Raw genomic sequence first — 19,071 nt, forward strand, 5'->3', positions numbered from 1 at the left:
CTACTGGAGTTCCATCACCTGAATGTCATCTTGTGATCCACCCACAATCAATCTGCCAGTGTGGGTGCTGTACCAAACTGCCCATGGATATTTGATGCCCTCTCCACTCCTGACCAGTGTGGCCAGCTTCTTCCTGCCTTCCTGGTCAACCTGCACCACTGTGTTGGAGACCCATGAACTCACAAACACATGTCCATCCTCACTCACATGTACACCACATGGCCTTCCAATGTTTGGATCCTTCAGTGTGGCTAGAATACTGCCATTGATGTCAATTGTAATGATCTTGCTATTTGTAGAGTCACAGATGTATATCCTTTTGCCATCTTGGTTTAAAACAAAGTTAGCCACTGTCCTCCCTCCTGATGTGTCTTCATATATCTTCTTGACTAGCTTGCTGTCTGTGGTGTAGAGGTACAGGGCAGAATTGGAGCACACATACAGCTGGTCTCCATGGTGCCTGATGGACATGCAGTCATGGTCAACTGAGAACTTCATGGTCATCTTGATTTTGCCAGCTGACACAGTGAGAAAGTGGACCTCATGCCTGACAGGACCAACACAGTTTACTGCTACAGCCACCTGATTACCAGTCACATGACAGATGTCCTGGGGCCTTGGAGTTACATCACACTGGGTTATTACCTTATACTTCATATTTAATACCTTCACTCTGTTATTGCTGTTATCTACAAGAATAATCTCTCCTGATGGAAGTTCTGTTATACCCATATTTTCACAGGTATGTTTATCTGGCTTGATTTTCACTTTGAAAGTAGATTTGTTTTTAACTGTGAAAACCCCTGATATATCATGCAATGGCCTGATCTGTTTTGAAGACTTCTTGTCAGACTTTTGATGGCCAGTCGGTGATTCGGAGTTCCCAAGGATCTTGCCTAATGAATGCATATCAGACAGCAGTTGTGTAACTCTGGTATCAGACTGGAAACTAGTGGTCGATTCAGGTTTTGTGGACATCTCCTGGAGCAGGCTGTTGGCTTCTGCCATCTTCTCTTCACACTTTCTGAAGCCAATGTAGGAGCTTGACTCATCGTCCTTGCCCTGGGATAGGATGGTGTCCATCAAGGCCTTAAGCTGGTCATGTATGAGTGTGCAGGAGTCAATGTCCTTCTGTAGTGTGTCATCCAGGTCAGCCAGGACACTGTCCATCTGTTTCACTGTCCTCTTCTCCAGCTTATCTAGCAGCTGGTTCAGTGACTTCCTTAAGTCCTTGATCTTTGTCAGCATGGACTTGCCAGAAGTCTTTAATGTGCATTGGTTTTTCTTTCTGACCTCTCTAACCTGGTTCAGGCTTGTTGTTATCTTAGCAACATTGGATGGAAGCTGCTTGAAATCGGCCATCTCGTATACATCCTTGGCCAGGTCTGAGATCAAGCTGATGGTTCTGCACATCCTGTAGGATGTAAGAATGGTGAATTAGTGACTGGATTAAACATCTATAGAATACAAAATAGTTTTATGTGTTATTTAAATGTAACACAGTGTCCTATATAGCTATATATTTTGAAGCTACATTTGTATTTAATAACGTTTAGTTGTTATATTTCACTTACTGATAAAAGTAATCAACATTTCAGCTTTGAAATCAGTTTATGTACATAATCTGAGGCATAAAGTTAGTCAATTGAGAAGAGATGATTGTTTACAGGGCTTCTAAAACCGACAATTTGCTGGTCTGGATTGATTTGGACTTTGCCGGATGGAATTAAGTAAAAGAAAAGGACTAAAAAATTGGTTTGAAAAAATCCTCTTCTTGTAAATTTCAGTCCAAAACGGCTTAGTCAGTAAATAAATATGATTTTTTAATACACAAACAGTGTCTGTCATACCATCCCCAAATATCAAGGGATATCATTGAGGGCTATTTCGTCTGTGTCAATTGACTTTGCTGTTTTTATAACATCAAAGAGATGTCCAAATTGTAGTAATTTACTCATGTAAACATTTGTCACACTTTTGCTACGAAGAGCCATTTTCACAACATTATAGGGATGCAAACAAATATTCGAATATGCCATCAAACATTTGGTATTTGAATGTCAAAATCGGTATTCGAATATTCGAATAAAAAAGTTGAATAAATATAGTAGTTAATAAAAACCTTTTGCCTACAGCTCTGTTGTTGTGTATAAAGTTTGTTTGTTTGTGTAAAACTATTTGAAGAAAAATACTTAAAGGCCCTTTTATTACTAGGGTTTAATAAATAATAATAAATATATGTTGAATTTGAAGATGTGACTGAGGTTTGTGCAGCCGTTAGGGCAAAGGAACATGTTTATAAGTTGTATAAACTGAAAAACTCTTGGATTTAAAAGGTTTCCGTATTACGTGAATAATAAACAATGAAAACACAGTTAGGATTTGTTTTATGTCCATAGAAGTTGACTTTTAAGTAAAAGTTAGATGAATTTAAATCTTAATGATTAAGAATGGCCGTAGAGAGCGTAGCGAACGAGCCCTTCTTAATCATAATATTTTAACTCAGGTCATCTAACTGACTTAGGTTACAACCTCATTGATTGACACATTGTCAACGCAAAATCTGACACGGGGATTGTGTTTCGGATAAGTTGCAGTGTGCGGACCTTTAAACACCCGCAAAAGTTGAAGTTCTTAATGATTAATCCTCTTAATCAAAGTACTTAATGATTGCCTATCTGTAATTTCATTAGCTGTAAATATAGGTTGTATTCTAAAAATGATTATTTGAAATGATAACCAAACAATTATTTACAATTGATATACATGTACACGTAAATAAGCGTAAAAATGATTTTGCTTTGCCTAAGAGATATCCATGATTAGTATCTTTTCAAATGGTAAATAACAGACTGTCCAATAAGTAAACAATAGCGCCATGAAATCATGATTTTGACCTCTGTGTTTACTTGTTTTAAGTAAGTGAAACACCTCTAACTGTCCATTATGTCAGCGGAAAAAAACATCCACACTGCGTGCCTCGGTATGTTCTTTCTCTGACATAATGGACAGTTTTAGGCCTTTCACCCTTACTGAAAATTAGTTGTTGATCAATTCATATAGCTCTAGTATCCTCTCAAATCATGAGAGAAATCAACATTGAGTGATTAAATTATTCATCCTAAGAAATCTTGGTGTCAATAAAACAGATGCAGTCAAATAAGTCATAATATTATCACTAACCTGTGATTCAAGCACACACAGAGGTGGCAGCACATCTCAGCATGGTCCTCACACAGAAGTTCAATGACCTTACCAGGGTGAAGGTCACATGAAATGAGGGCGTCACCCTGCCCCACCCACTTGTCTACATCCTTACGGCCCAACACAACATGCTGTTTGAAGAGTTTGGAGTGAAATGTCAGGCATTTGTCACATAAGTATTTGGAGCAGTCCCTACAGAAATGCTTGGCCTCAGTATTAAGCTTGTCTTCTTGACACGGAGAGCAGACAAAGTCATAGATCAAATCAGATGCCATTGACATTGAGTCTTTAAAGGACTTTGTGTGCTTTGAAGCCAATTTTTACCAGTAAGTTTAAATATTCCACATATTAATATGCCTGTTAAATGTCACAATGTCAAGCAAGAACTAGATATGTATGCTTTGAAGCCATTTTAAATCGTTAAGTATTTCATGCAAAATGACAGTTAAAACTCACAATTTCAATCAACGTCATAATCTAGTCGTGTTATCTCATTCACTATAGACTTTGTACATACATATCACATGGGGCTTTCGGTGATAAATTATCAACGAGAAAGTTGAATGATAGACTATGTGAAAAAGAAATTGTGCATAATATTTTTCTCTAAAATCATCAAAAGACATTTCGGGATTTAGTTTGTCTAAATAATGTTTTAATTCAATCTATAGCAAAAAAAAAAATGAAATGTTTTGATTGTTATCAAAAGGTTCCCCATTTTGAGCTGATAAAGAAGCAGTTTTTTTATCTGTGCTCTGTAGCACAGTCAACTACTTCATTCGGTTGTTATACCTTGTAAATTGATATCCTTGAAACAAATTTTAAGTGTAGGAATACAATTTAAAGTTAAGTATTGAGTAATGTTGCAGCAAATGCCAAGTTTGTACGGACTTGAAAAGTACTTGAATTTTAGGCTGCTGGATCAAAAGTCCTTTTATTTGCTAAAAACATCCTTAAATCTATGTGAAAACTGCTTGGAAAGTGCTTGTATTTTTAGAAACTGTCCTTTAATTTCCTTGTTCTGTCACAAAAGTAGTGTCTGTACTTTGTAGTAAAAGAGGTTTATCTTTAGAAAAAAAACTTCTATTTAAGTGGACCCTTCATTTACTTTTCGAATATGTTGCCATGCTTATGATTGTATGGGTATGGTACCGGTTTTTATCCAAAGAGTACAATTAATGCGGACACTGGTTAAGTCTATTTCTGTTCTTTGTTTTGTTTTAGCTGTTGTTTCTTGTGTTTTTAACAAAAAGTGGCGTTTTGCTTAAGATAGACTAGTTGACCACGAAAACAAAAACATAAACCGATGTGTAAACATTGCATTTGATTGACATCAGTTCAGGGGGTGAGTCTTCCCTGAAATCAAACTGAAAGTCAGAAAAACAAAAGAGAAATCTGCCTATTATTATGCCCCCAACAAACGAAGTTTGAAGGGGTACATTGGAGTCACCCTGTGGTCGGTCAGTCGGTCGATCGGTTTGTCGGTTGGTCGGTCCGTTGCAATTTACCTTGTCCGGAGCAATACTTAAAAACTAATGAATTCAACTTCATACAATGGTAGAGCATAATGAGAGGAAGTGCAGTCTACACTAACCATAACTCTATTCTTGCTTATTACTGAGTTATTGCCTTCTGTTACTTTTTTTTGTCCCGAGTATAACTTGAAAAGTACCGGATGGAATTCATTGGAATTCATACAATGGAAAAGCACAATGAGAGGAAGTGCAGTGTTTAAGAACCATAACTCTACTTTAGCTAATTACTGAGTTATTGCCCTTTATTAGTTTTTATTGCTGTCATTTTTTTTCCAGACATTAACCTGCAAACTACTAGATGGAATTTATTAAAACTTAATACAATGGTAAAGCACAATGAGAGAAAGTGCAGTACCCAAGAATCATAACTCTATTTCAGCTAATTACAGAGTTACTGTCCTTTGTTTCTTTTTCTTGTCCGGAGCATTACTTGAAAACTATTGGATGTAATTTAATAAAACTTCATACAGTGATATATCATAATGAGAGGGAGTGCAGTGTACAGGAATCGCAATTTTCAGTCCATTACAGAGTTACTGCCCTTTGTTACTTTTTCTTGTCCGGAGCATTACTTGAAAACTATTGGATGGAATTTAATAAAACTTCTTACAGTGATAGATCATAATGAGAAGGAGTGCAGTGTACAGGAACCGCAATTCTATTTCAGCTAACTACAGAGTCATTGCCCTTTGTTACTTTTTCTTGTGCGGAGCATAACTTGAAAACTATTGGATCGAATTTTATAAAACTTCATTCAGTGATAGATCATAATGAGAGGGAGTGCAGTGTACAGGAACCACAATTCTATTTCAGCTAATTACAGAGTTACTGCCCTTTTGTTACTTTTTCTTGTCTGAAGCATAACTTGAAAACTATTAGATGGAATTTAATAAAACTTCATACATTGATAGATCATAATGAGAAATAGTGCAGTGCACAGGAAACGCAATTCTTTTTCAGCCAATTACAGAGTCATTGCCCTTTTTTACTCTTTTCTTGTCCGAAGCATAACTTGAAAACTACCGGATGGAATGTAATAAAACTTTATACAATGGTACAACACAATGAGCAGGAGTTCAATGTACATGAATCATTACACTATTTTAGCAAATTACAGAGTTGTTGCCTTTTTCTGTGGTTTTTGTCAAACTTTTGTTCGGACAGTAACTTGAAAACTACTAGATGGAATAGCATAAAACTTCATACAATGATAAATAATAATGAGAGATGGCGTTCGGGGTATTTATAACCTTCAGTGATAGCTCTAGTTAGTATTTACACAAGCATTTATACCCTAGACAAGTTCACCATTCCCTTTTAAATGTAACAGGACAGGGAAAGAGTATAGAGATGTGCTTAAGTATCTCAGAGGTATCAGACAATACATTGTACACGTTTAAAGGATTAATAAAACTTTGACAGGTAACTATATCACAAAGTTGTGTTATTTTCATAGATTGCTGTAAATTATGTCTGAATGTGCAGAAAATATTTGTTATCTCATAGTTTGTTATCAACGATAGTCCTTGGAAATCAAAAAAGGTCCTTGAAATCTCATTGAAAACTCCTTGAATTTTTTGTGGATCTGGTTGTATGAACCCTGATTATGCTTACTGAGCTCTTGTCCTCAAATGCGTGTTTTGATCGAAATTATTAATGTTCTCAATTTATATACAGTGTATGTTTAGTTTAAAGATGTCTGAATTGTATAGTTGAAATAGTATTACTAAGGAAATCTCTTAATATAATAAAATCATGAACTTGAAAACAAATGCTCAAGTTTTCATGCCACCTCTGTAATTCTGTGGATAATTTTCTTTCTTGGTTGAAGTTACTTAAGTAGAAAAATGCCCTGATAACTGATAAGAATATTGTAAGTGTATAAGTAATATTTTAAGTGTAAATTTTTCTACAACTTCAGTATCAATATTATTTAATTTAGTAAAATCTGAATGATTGTGAGAGTGAATCAGGGGAGCCCTTCTACATTGTCTTTTTGAGTTTCTATATTAGGGGCTATATAAGAATCAAGTTGTCCTGTCCGTCTATCCATCCTGGGACATCAGGACAAGTCTACTTTTCTCAATAACTCATATATTGACTGTGTTGAGAGGAGTGTCATGCACAAGAAACATTTTGTGTACATTTTTATGCCCCCCCCCCCTTCAAAGAAAAAGGGGTATATTGCTTTGCACATGTCAGTCGGTCAGTTGGTTCGTCCATAGACCAAAGCTTGTCCGATCGATAACTCGACAATTCCTGAACGTATGGTCATCAAACTTGACATGAAGGTTGGGCCTGAACAGTAGAGGACCCCTATTGATTTTAGATGTCACCAGGTCAAATGTCAAGGTCACAGTGACCTTTAATGGTAAAATGTTCTCAAAGCTTGTCTGAGTGATAACTCAACAATGCCTATACCTATGGTCATCAAGCTTGACATGGAGGCTGACCAGTAGATGACCCATTTAGATTTTAAGGGTCATCAGGTCAAAAGTCAAGGTCACAGTGACCTTGAATGATGAAAGGTTGTCCGAGTTATAACTAGACAATGCCTGCACACACGGCCCTCAAACCTGCCTTGGAGGTTTGCCCTGACCAGTAGATGACCCCTTTTGATTTTAGGGGTCAAAGGTCAAGGTATCAGTGACGTTGAATGCAAACTCAACAATAACTGGACCTATTGTCATCAAACTTGAGTGAAGGTTAGACCTGACCAGTAGATGACCCCTATTGATTTTAGGGGTCATTGGGCCAATGTTCAAGGTAACAGTGACCTTTAATGCGAAAAGGTTAACAAAGCTTCTCCAAGTGATATCTAAGCAATGCCTAGAAGACCTATGATCATAAAACTTGACATTGAGGCTGGGCATGCCGATTAGATGACCCCTATTGAATTTAGGAGTCATTGAGTCAAAGGTCAAGGTTACAGTGACCTTGAATGTAAAGAGCTTGTTTGTGTGATAACTCAGCAATGCCTGCACCAATGGCCCTTAAACTTGATATTTAGGTAGGGAGTGAACAGTTGATGACCCCTTTTGATATTGAGATCATAGAGTGAAAGGTCTTGGTCAAAACTCATATTCATCATTTAGATTTACGTCATATTTACTTATTCCCTGCTGCTAAGACAATACATTTTTATCTGCAAATATTAATCAATATCCGAACATGATTAAAAGCTGTACCTACTATCATCCCATTTTGAATAGTCATAATCTTAAAACTGCCTCAAAGGCATCCAATGTCCAAGGGGGCGGGAGGGGGGGAGCAAACATCAAAACATATCTTGTTTATTTTGTGTATGATAATTTATAGTTATTGCCCTTCGATTATTAAACTTATATTTTACAATACAGAAAGTTGTGCTGGATACTAATATCATCCATTGAAAGCTCTAATTCTAACTGACTTAAAATTTAACATGCCAGGAATTCAAACATACTCCTTAGGCTGACTGTCATGTTAGTCTATAAAGAAAGGTTTCTTTAATGTTTTAAATTCATGATAAATATCCTTATAAGTGTCATGTTATGTTTTTCAGGTGGATGGGTTGCGGAAGGTGTATAAGATATTTACATCCCTCACAGTTGATCCTGGGGTGAAAAAATCTGCCGGATCAACTCGCCATTATACTGCAAGGTTGGTATTGAAAATATCAATAGTTAAATTTATCTGACAAATGATGATAGTCACACTTTTATGACAAGATTGAAGACCCTTGAAGATAAAGGCATGTACATAAAGGGTGAATTAAATGTTTGCCTCTTCTCAAGATATGAGCTAAAGTGCCCAGAAGGATATTTAATGTCATATTAAAGTTTATACAACTTGTGTTATCATTTAATTGTTGTTTAATAAAATATTATCGTTAACGCTACTTTTCCATTATTACAATATTATTGCAGTTTTGAAAATATGAAATTAAGTTTTCAAATAATTTGTGGTCACTTAGTGTGTGTTTTTTATTTTCATTTATATGGAGCTGTCTTAAAGTTTATGGCAGTTTTAAACCAGAAATAAAGGACAACATTATATAATTTTGTTAAACTCATTTAACCACAAGATACAAGAAAGAATCTTTATTTTAGTCGGGAATATGCAAACAAGAAACATTAGCTCAATAAGCTGTTTTCCGTCAAGCTCGATATGTTTCAGATCCTTTCTTGCATGCAGCCTCAAGAAAGATGGTGGGTGGAAAAGATATTGGAACACTTCCAACTCTGTGTGCTCAAAGACGGCGACTCTAATACAGTATGTAGCTTTCTAAGGGCAAATAACACCAATTTAGAAGTGCTTACTCATTGTTACATGCCTTATTTCCTTTAGTTGTGAACCAAAGTACTGTGATACAACTTCAGACAATTGGCTACCTTACATATAAATAGGTTTAACTGAATGATTTGTGATTTAGAAAACTGGCTGAACATGCTGAAACTGCTTGATTTACTTTTTATTATTTACATTTTCACTGCATTGTTTGTCCTCGTACTCTAGATATTGTCATTTTACCAAATACACAGTGGTTACGTTCAACCAATATTACTTTTCTAAGGGGAATGTAACTTTTTTTTCTAATGATGTTTAATGTACACAAGTGGAGCTTTATGCCCATAAATGGTGTTCGGGGTCGTGGAGCATTAGAAATCAGTTTTATCGTACATGCAAATTTTATGTGTTTATTGACAGAATACATAGGAAAGTTATTCGGTTGTCTGTAACCTTCTCAAAGTTAAAAAATTTGCTCAGTGATATACAATCTTATTATTAGACCATTAAGGCCTAATAAGGCACTGTTTACTTGATTTTTGTCGTTATATGCCAAAGCCATTTTTTGTCGAACACACTAAATTAGACAGCATGGCTTCAGGGTAGGGTAAGATTGTAATTACCATGACTTTAATTCTTTTCTTGTCTGTTTGTAAAGAATAAAAAGTCACAGGTATATGATAGTCGTTCAGTCGTCTTCTCCTGCAACCAAATCATCCTACAACAACTTGGCAATAACTAAAAAACATTGATATTGACATGAAACTTTCTACAAACGTTACCAGTGACCATACAGGCATGATTTTCTTGAGTGTTGTCTCCATAACAGATGAGCAATGATGTCCCTTTTCAGTCATCACTTGCAGTGTACGACAAATTCATTGTCAAATTTGCTTTGGGCTCAAGTGATCAAATATATTACAAATGTCTAAAATGTACAATGTATGTCAACCATTTTTTTCCAGAGCGCCGTGCAGCCATACCTACCTGGTTTTTATCCATTATATGAAGCATCATTCATAATAACTACTCCCCGAGACACAGACTGGCACATGATACCAGCTTGTACCTGACACTCGTCAGAGGTAAGCAGTTTTATTGCATACATTTTAATAACTTCTCCCTGAGACACAGACTGGCACGTGATACCACCTTGTGCCTGACACTCGTCAGAGGTAAGCAGTTTTATTGCATACATTTTAATGACTTCTCCCTGAGACACAGACTGGCACATGATACCAGCTTGTACCTGACACTGGTCAGAGGTAAGCAGTTTTATTGCAAACATTTTAATGACGTTTAATGATTATATCGCTTATTTTAAACCATGTGAAATTGTCCAAAACCAGGCAATGTACCTAAGACTGATTTATGGGTGAAAAGAAAACTAGAAATAGAGCAGATGTTTGGAAAGACATATTATCCTGGTTCAAACTTTTCTCCTTGTTTAATTCATATCATAAAAAATACTCTTGTTTTCTGTTCCAGTTGCGCTACTGTTGTCAAATAATGATAGAACATGCTACGAGGTGTTTCATATCCTGGCGTTGTTGCTGTTTGATGAACAAGCTAGATTCTACATTTGGTAACGGCCAATAGTTGATCAAAAGTAGGTGAATGGGGTGGGGATTTGTTTATGTGGGAGGAGTGGGGATGTTGTATGAGGGGGTTGAGAATCCACCTCGTACAGGCTTTCGTCACTTCTTTTGTTTACTTTCTGGTATAGTTTTTAGCTACTCCGAATTTGTAAGGGCCAAAAGTGGAATCATTATTTTTTTGTTTTATATATTATTATTTATTTATAATTTTTTTGAGGGGGGGGGGGGTCATGAATCAACCTTTGAAGGGCTTTCGCAACTTATTTATTTACTTTTGGGATTTTGTTTTTCAGCTCCTCAGTTTTTCCACGACAAAAGTTGTGATATTGTGATAGCCTTATTGTTGTTGGCATGGTCATGTAAAATCTTGGCCATTCCAGGTCATAACTCAAGATATTTAAATTTAGTACACTTTCATCCGGATAAATATAGGTATGTTGACAGTGACGATTATGCATCATGCAGTTGTTAAAACATTATGATAACATTGTACAATTTAACAGTGGCACAATGTATTGACTGTTAAATCTATCTCCTAGTCCTTTGTGTATATACAACTTGACACTCATATTGTATAAAACGCAAGGAGTTATGACGTCATTGTTAAAAAAACACAATTTCAATATTGCACTCCTATTTTATACGATGTTATAAATGTTAGCTATTCTTTCATACAAACATATGCTGTCGGTTACACTTCTTTAAAAACAAACAATCAGTTGCAGAAGATACAGTTTATTTTCAATAGCAATGAATATTTTTTGTTAATGTTAAGTATTGATCGCATTTTTTCTAGCGCGCTTCATGGAATTTGCTCGTGTGCCCTACTGAGTTCATACAGTATAGACGCAAGAAAAAATGTGATCAATCCTTTGGTGATTCTTGATGGTTTTTTTATTGGTGACCTTTTTAATGGCATAAGGCGTAATAACATTTGTTTGATTTTTAATGGCTCTTTTATTTTTTCCTGTTGTGTAGGTAGGATTTAAAATTGGAACTTCAGATTCTATAATATAACATATAATAGATTTGTTATGGCCTTATTTTTGGCGTCCAATTATTTCTTAGCAAGCTGTTTGACTTCCTGCTGGATAGGTTGGATTTTAGTTTGAACCTCAGATGCTAAACATAGGATATATTTGGCCATGGCCTTGTGTTTGGCGTTCATGTATTTGATATCGAGCAGTTTGACTTCAGAGATATCCAGTCATGTTCAGAATCTTGTGTAATCTCTATATATGTTCTCCTTTCAACTATTAAAATGTTAAAATATAACTCCAATAAAACTAAATACATTTACTATGTACATGATAAATAAACCTGTTTTCTATTCTTTGCAGTGGCAGTAAGACAGGGCCTTTTCTGTGCTGAACTTTGTCAAACTAAGGTATGAATGTTTAAATCACATATGCTTGCAATAAACAAAATAGGGGGTTAAGGAGCAAACAATTAGTAAGGAAACGTGTACTGCCAAGTGAACACCATGAAGTTTGGAAAATAGGAATATATACATGCAAACACAATTAGACCATGCACAAATATGCCCTTTTTGCCGAGAAAATACGAAAAATGTGGATAAAACCTAATATTAACTTATTCCCTGCTGCTAAGAGGATACATGATTATTTGCAAATATCTGTGTTTGTCCAAATATTCTTGACAACATGGCGCTCGGGGAGTTGTCATTTAATAGACAATTTTATTCAACAAGTTCAAGGAAACTGTTAGGAAACAAGCCTTTAAAAACTTAACTAACATATTTTAGGACGTTTCGGAAAACTTTTTATGTAATAAATGATGATAATGAGTGTCAGATTCTTTTGATCACAAGCTTGTTTCCGGTAAAAACAATGACTGTTTCGCCTATGCTGCTGATGGGGCGTATACCACAAAGTAATGCCAATGCCCTCTCTTAATGAATTTCAGAAATGTAGTACCCAGAAAGGGTTGAAACAAAAGGAACATTTCATTATTTTAATTAAGTAAAAGAATGTATACTTAGATAAAATCCAGTACGAATTGCTACATAGCCACTTTAATTTTAGTGAAATTTGCTTTCTTTTGAATTTAGACTTCACATGAGATGTCATCATGAATTTTGTGATACTTCAGCCATTGAAATTAGACCTCACTAAACAGATGTCATGAAACATTCTGGACTGACTAAAAAGCTATCTGGATTGCCTTTTAAGTGTTTACCATAGTCATTTAAGATTAACCATTTCGAATAATCATATATACATTGTATATACCACAATTAAAAACAATCAATAAGATCAGTAAAAAAATCACTTGCTATTACTTGACAGTTAAACACAAAGCCTCATGCAAAATTTCATGTGTTCCTTTCGTTTCGTTTTCTTACGTTTTTATCCTATTTTTATGACTTTTGGTTAGATTTCATTTCAAGTCCACCTTTTACATATAGTTCTGCTCCATACAATTAATGATAAGGAAAAAAAAGCAAATTTAAATAACTTCCAACACGCTATTGAAAAAACGCTATTGTCAAATTGAAAATTTGGACTTTAATGTAATGCTCCTCAATGTCATTTTTTATTATTAATAAATCATCATTAACCAAGTTGTCCACTTAACTACTTAACCATTTACAACTTACGAAGACTAGACCTTATGAAGCCTAATGAAACTTGGTACAATTGACACAAAATTGTTAATGGCCATAATATCCCCCATTAAAGCTTTAAAACAAGCATGATCGCTTTGTAGTCTGAGCACGAGGCGAGAGAAACATGTGACGCCGTGCCACAGGGGATGGCAGTATTTATGCAGCAGTATAGATACATGGCGGTCCTCATGATGTCTAACGTGTTGCTTGTCTTGGCGAATCGGTCACTTGCACTGCAAGTATATACTAGAAATTAAAGTATCATAAAATACAAATTAAAGTATCATAAAATACAAATAACTCCATATGTTTCGACCATTCTATGAAACTAAGGCAGCATCAACATGTATTTCTTCTTATTGGCGTGCATAAAAAAACGATTGCTCGTGTACATGATAGATATCCGAATATATATATATATATACAACATCCGCAAATGCTACGGGTTCACCTTTGTGTTTTGTTTCGCATCACTTCAGATGAGGAACGCGGTATACAACACGATCGGTACGCTCGTGATTTGTGCTATCACAACGGTCCGTTCCATGAAGGAGCACCCATGGCAGAACTTCCAGGATCATTGACCATCTCATCACCCAGCCGTTCGGATCTACCCGCCCAAAGCCCTGTGACGTCACTGACTTCAAGGAGCGAGTGTACGACAAGTTCATTGACGACGTGGTTAGCAACCTTGAGCAGCGATTACCATATATCCCCGTGTCAGAAGCGTTTTGCGCATTCAACCCTACCACCGTACCGGCCGGCGACCAAGCAGAATAAAACAACCATTGCACACACAACGTTAGGTAATTAAGCACAACAGTACATGTGTTTCAAAAATTATATTTTTTTTACTAATATTCAACATATGTAAAAACATTCTCTTTTAAAATTACTGTTTTGAAACATGACGTGTGTAGTTCAATATGCAAATATAAGATTCATATCTGACATTGTTATTTACAATGCTGGCAGACCGATTTACCCGCGTTTTTCCATGCCAGTGAAGCCGCCCCTAAAAACCGGGTGCTGAAAAACACTATCACGCTAGACACAACACACTGCCGGGCAACTATATCAGTCCTGCAGAAGGTGACTGGAACGTTGCGGGGTGCCATGCCTAACCTAAGGCAATTAGCTACCGCGGGCCTGCTTCTTCCATCGTCAATGGTGGACTGCGATCGAGGGTTCTCGACCTTGCTGCGTGTTTAAATGGCCCGACGTACTACAGAACATACTACAGAATGAAACGTTGAACGCCATCTTACGGATGTCCATGGAGGGCCCCACCATGCCAACTTCACGGAGACTTTGGTCGAGCAGATGGTGACAGAGTGGGACAAGGACAGACAAAGGCTCCTTTTTTAGATTGAAAGTTTTATATGTTGTCTGACATTCTGTGTGTAGTCACGGCGTCTTCACTCGCGTCAACGTCATCAATGTTGTAGTATTTCTTTGTTCTCCAATTCTGTGTTTGTGTCGTTATGATATTTAATACATTTTCATCTCGTACATTTACATAAGTAATGAATAATGACGACTAATTAAAAATTGAATATAAACTAGCGCTTAACTTATATTTATTTATTGTCCTTGTCGTTGTTTGCAGCTATAAATACATACACGTGCGGGTTACGTCAGCCAGCGTGAGGTTAAAGCTGGTGATATTGTCGCCGATATATAATTGAATCTAGAGGCTTTTCCTACTTAATAGTCGCCTTTATGAATGAATGAGCGTTCGCAATATTCCTTTATTGCAGTTAATAATTATTTAAATACGATTGCGTGATTCACGTGTGATGTCCGCTATTTATATACAAGCTTAGCAGACTCAAGGGAGCTTTTTTCTTATATATCAAAGGCTTTACATATCTTCAGATGTGTTGTTTATCTCATTATGTGTACTCAGAATGATATAAATCAACATTTTAGAAACAAACAATAAGCCAGACGCATGTGGTTTCTAACTAAACTGTGACTGATATATACTGAAATAGTGAAAATACACCTTGACAAATTACACATATTCCGCAAGTTGTATAACAAAAAGAAAAGTTTAAAAAGCAGAAACAGCATTGTGGACACTAGTGAACATCTGAATTAAAGTATTCATAAACCGGCCTGATCCTAATGTTTGCTTTTTTGTTTTTAAAAGCTGCGGATAGTCCCTACAACAAACAAAGCACAGCACTGACAGTGTACACTAAAAATGCATCCTGACGCCCGGCGGAAAATAATTGGCGAGCCCCATTTTCTTCTTACGAATTACATTGCCAATTCACGCGGATAACCTTCTTCTAACAATGCAGATAATCCCCTTAACTTTTTACACACACTGAAAACTTAATTGCTCTCGGAGGGTCAACAAATCCCCATTTTTACGAATAACGTTGACAATTCACGCTTAGTTTCACTCAAAAACACTGTGAATTGCGCACACCATTGACTCTGGACACTCCCGCCTGGCGGTTGTCAACTGAATCCCACTTGTTTATTCCGGATTACATTACCAATTCACGCAGAATGGCTTTCTGGAGCAATGCGTATTGTCTCTGAACATTTTACTTACAGCTGTCTCAATAAGATCTGATTTGCACCCGAACTCCGATTTTTTCATTCTGGAGTACAGTGCCAATTCACGCGGACAATTTTCTGTCCTCTTAACATTATTTCACACACTGAACACTTACTTTACTCGGACACAAATCAGAGGATGAACAAATCCCAATTTTTACGATTTACATTGACAATTCGCGCTGAGTTTCACTCTAGAACATTGTGGTTAGTCCCCTGAACTTTTTACGCACACCATATTACGGATTACATTACTTATTCACCCAGAATGCCATTCCTCTGGAATATATTACAAATTCACGCAGAATGGCATTCTGGAGTAATTTAGATTGTCTCTGAACATTTTACTCACATCTGTCGCAATGAGTGTTGATTTGCACCCAAGTCTGGCCACCCGACCCCCGATTATTTTTAGTTATTCTGAAAGAACAGTGCCAATTTACGCATCATGCATTCTGGAGCGATGCGGATTGTCTTCTAAACATTTTAGCTCTCACCATTAGTATTGATTTGTATCCCTAGCTGCCGGCCCCTGCCACCCAATCTCAGTTTATTTCTTTTCGGATACCATTGCCAATTCACGCAGAAGGCATTATGGGGCAATGTAAATTGTCCCCTGAACATTTTACGCACACGTCTCGAAATGAGCACTGACATGCACCCAGGTTGCCGCCGCAGTCCACTCGGCCCCTGATTGTTTTAATTACTGCCAATTAACACTGTGGGTCAATGTGAACATTTTACGCACATCTCTAACAATGCTCACTGCTTTGCAACCGAGTCTGCCGCCCCCGGTCACCCGACCCCGATTTTGTTTATACCGGACTTTATTTCCAGTTCATGCAGAATTGAATTTTGGGGTAATTCTGGGGATTTTCCCTTGAACATTTTACGTTTAGCTATTGCAATTAGCACTGGTGTGTACCACCTTCTGGCGCCCCGACCCATCAATCTTTGCAACAAATATATTCCGGTTTACATTGCCAACTCGTGTAGAATGGCAATGCGGATTGTCCCCTAATCATTTTTCGATAAGCTATCGCAATGGGCACTAATTTACACCCCGGTCTGGCGTCCCCGGCCACCGGCGACCCCAACTTTTCTTTTTGTTCCTAATAAAAACTTCAAACCACAACTGGCATATTTGTGACTTTTGACTGTCTTGTTTTAAAATATATCATTCACACTAATGGGGACCCCTTTAAATGTTTAAAAAATATTCACTGCATACATTTTATAGTGGTAGTCGTTCTCAGCTATGATGATCACAAGGCCCGTTACAAGAAGTTGCTGTTACAGCATCAGGAAAGCTGCGACTGAATGTATTTACTGCTGTACTGCAATGTGTTAAGGTAGGGAATCAATATTGCTTATTGTTATTTTGAGCGACTTGTTGTTACAGAAATTTGGAAGTTTGTTAATGATATTAGTTTCAAAGAATAACTTTATGCAATATTTTAATAGCTAAATGTTTATGCTGATTTTTGTCCTTGAACATTCGTTTAATGAACATAGGGCCCGATGTTTCACCAAGCTAGCATAATGGTGGATTGATTTCACTGAAAAACAGCCTTTTAATGTCATAATGGTTCAGACTATTTTCAGAGTTTAACATTATTTTTAAAGCACATTTTTATGTTCAGATTTATTTTTGAAGAGATCTTTTTACAATTGTGGGCTAACCACTAACAAATGCTTAGAACCCCCCCCCCCCACAATTGTTATACATTCTACATTTTCAGACGAACGTCTGTGTGCTTAAAGCCAGCGAACCTAGCTCAACAAGCTGTGAGAAGGTCAGATTCATCATCGACGCCGACATCTTGTACGAGATCATTGTCTTTGGACTCGCTGATAAGGATACAAAGGTACAGTAGTAGGGTTTTGTCACTGGCAACATTTGTACCAAGTTTCATTTTAAAACTTTGACATTTTTTGGGTCATTGGCAATGTTTAAATTCATGAAAACAACTGATATTATTGCATATTGTGTTTTCGGTCCGCTAAAGTGGTGTGTTAAAATGCAAAAACCTGGGCGTTATCGGTAGAAAAACGTGCATTATTCAGTAAATTCACATGCCGTTAATGACCGGCTTTTTGTTTTACATAAGCGCTTTCAGGGCTCGCATCAAAATAATGGCAGCTGAGCGACCTGGTTTCTGACTGAAAGTGGGTCAGAGATGCCAACTTTGGCACCAAAACAAATTTCAGCACATATAGCTGTAGATAAATATCAACAAATTAAATATACCGCAATTAACTTCAAATTTATTTTGAGTTGTCTTTTCATGGCAAGCTGATGTGTATTTACTAGATAGTACTTTCTGCAGTTGTTTTGACTATTTGTTTGCTTTAAAAGCACTAAATTAAGTCTAAAACGTTCAACTTTAGTTATTTCTGTCGATTTTATTCTGAACAAACGACTTATATGGACATGATTCCATTACGTCGTATGCAATGCACGAAGAAATTTCAAATATTTTTTTTCTCTGATGCTAAAGGTGCTGTACATTTTACATGTACATCGAGAACAAGTTGTTCAGGCTTAAATTAGTTGTAAAAACAAATAAAGGTTAAACAGGACCATATCTGTAATAAATCAATTGCCCAATAGGTATTGTGTGTAATGCACCAGTCAATTGTAACCACGGCCCCCAGGTCCGGGGGAATAGCCGGGACTTTGACTTTCGGTCCAGCCATCCCGGGGTAAAATCCCCGCCCTGCGGGGACGAACTGATGGTTAAACCCCGGCCAAATGCCCCCGCACCCCAGAGACTCTATATAAGGCCCAATCTCCGCTAAATTTGGCGCTCTCACACAACCATGCCCTGTGGGAGCACCTGGAAAGTAAAAACAACAAAAATTATTATGTTGCGGCCCTAATCGAGCTTAATGTAAAACATTTTCAATGACATCACTCATAACGTCATGCAAGCACCTATTATGTTTCGTTGCATCAGCTTTTTTAAACACAAACGTTTCTTATGATGGTATTTTATACTACATACTCGGGCTGTAAACCATTTTAATGTATATTTACAATATAATTAGACAATAATAAAGAAATTTTTGACAGTGTTGAGCATTTAATTCTATGAAGACTTTTAAAAGGACAGGATTCATTACCCTTCCATAACCCTTCAGCTAAAACACTACTGTGGTGACATATATAGTTGTTGTTGACTGTGAAAATTTAGACGCAGACGTTTAGATAGTTTCTAATGGTGTCATGATTTACTAGAAGAGCAAGCAGAGCACTTTC

At 36.7% G+C, this 19,071-nt stretch overlaps 1 protein-coding gene across 1 annotated transcript; it reads right to left on the reverse strand.

The window, feature by feature from the left end:
* LOC128244100 (uncharacterized) lies at positions 1 to 3,485 on the reverse strand. Its single transcript, XM_052962115.1, has 2 exons — positions 3,184 to 3,485; positions 1 to 1,414 (listed from the first exon to the last, which is right to left on the reverse strand). The coding sequence occupies exons 1-2, from the start codon at positions 3,483 to 3,485 to the stop codon at positions 1 to 3; spliced, it is 1,716 nt and encodes a 571-aa protein (XP_052818075.1).
* Between the last annotated feature and the right edge of the window lie 15,586 nt (positions 3,486 to 19,071).

This window comes from Mya arenaria, chromosome 8 (assembly GCF_026914265.1).
Source record: "Mya arenaria isolate MELC-2E11 chromosome 8, ASM2691426v1".
NCBI lineage: Eukaryota > Metazoa > Mollusca > Bivalvia > Myida > Myidae > Mya > Mya arenaria.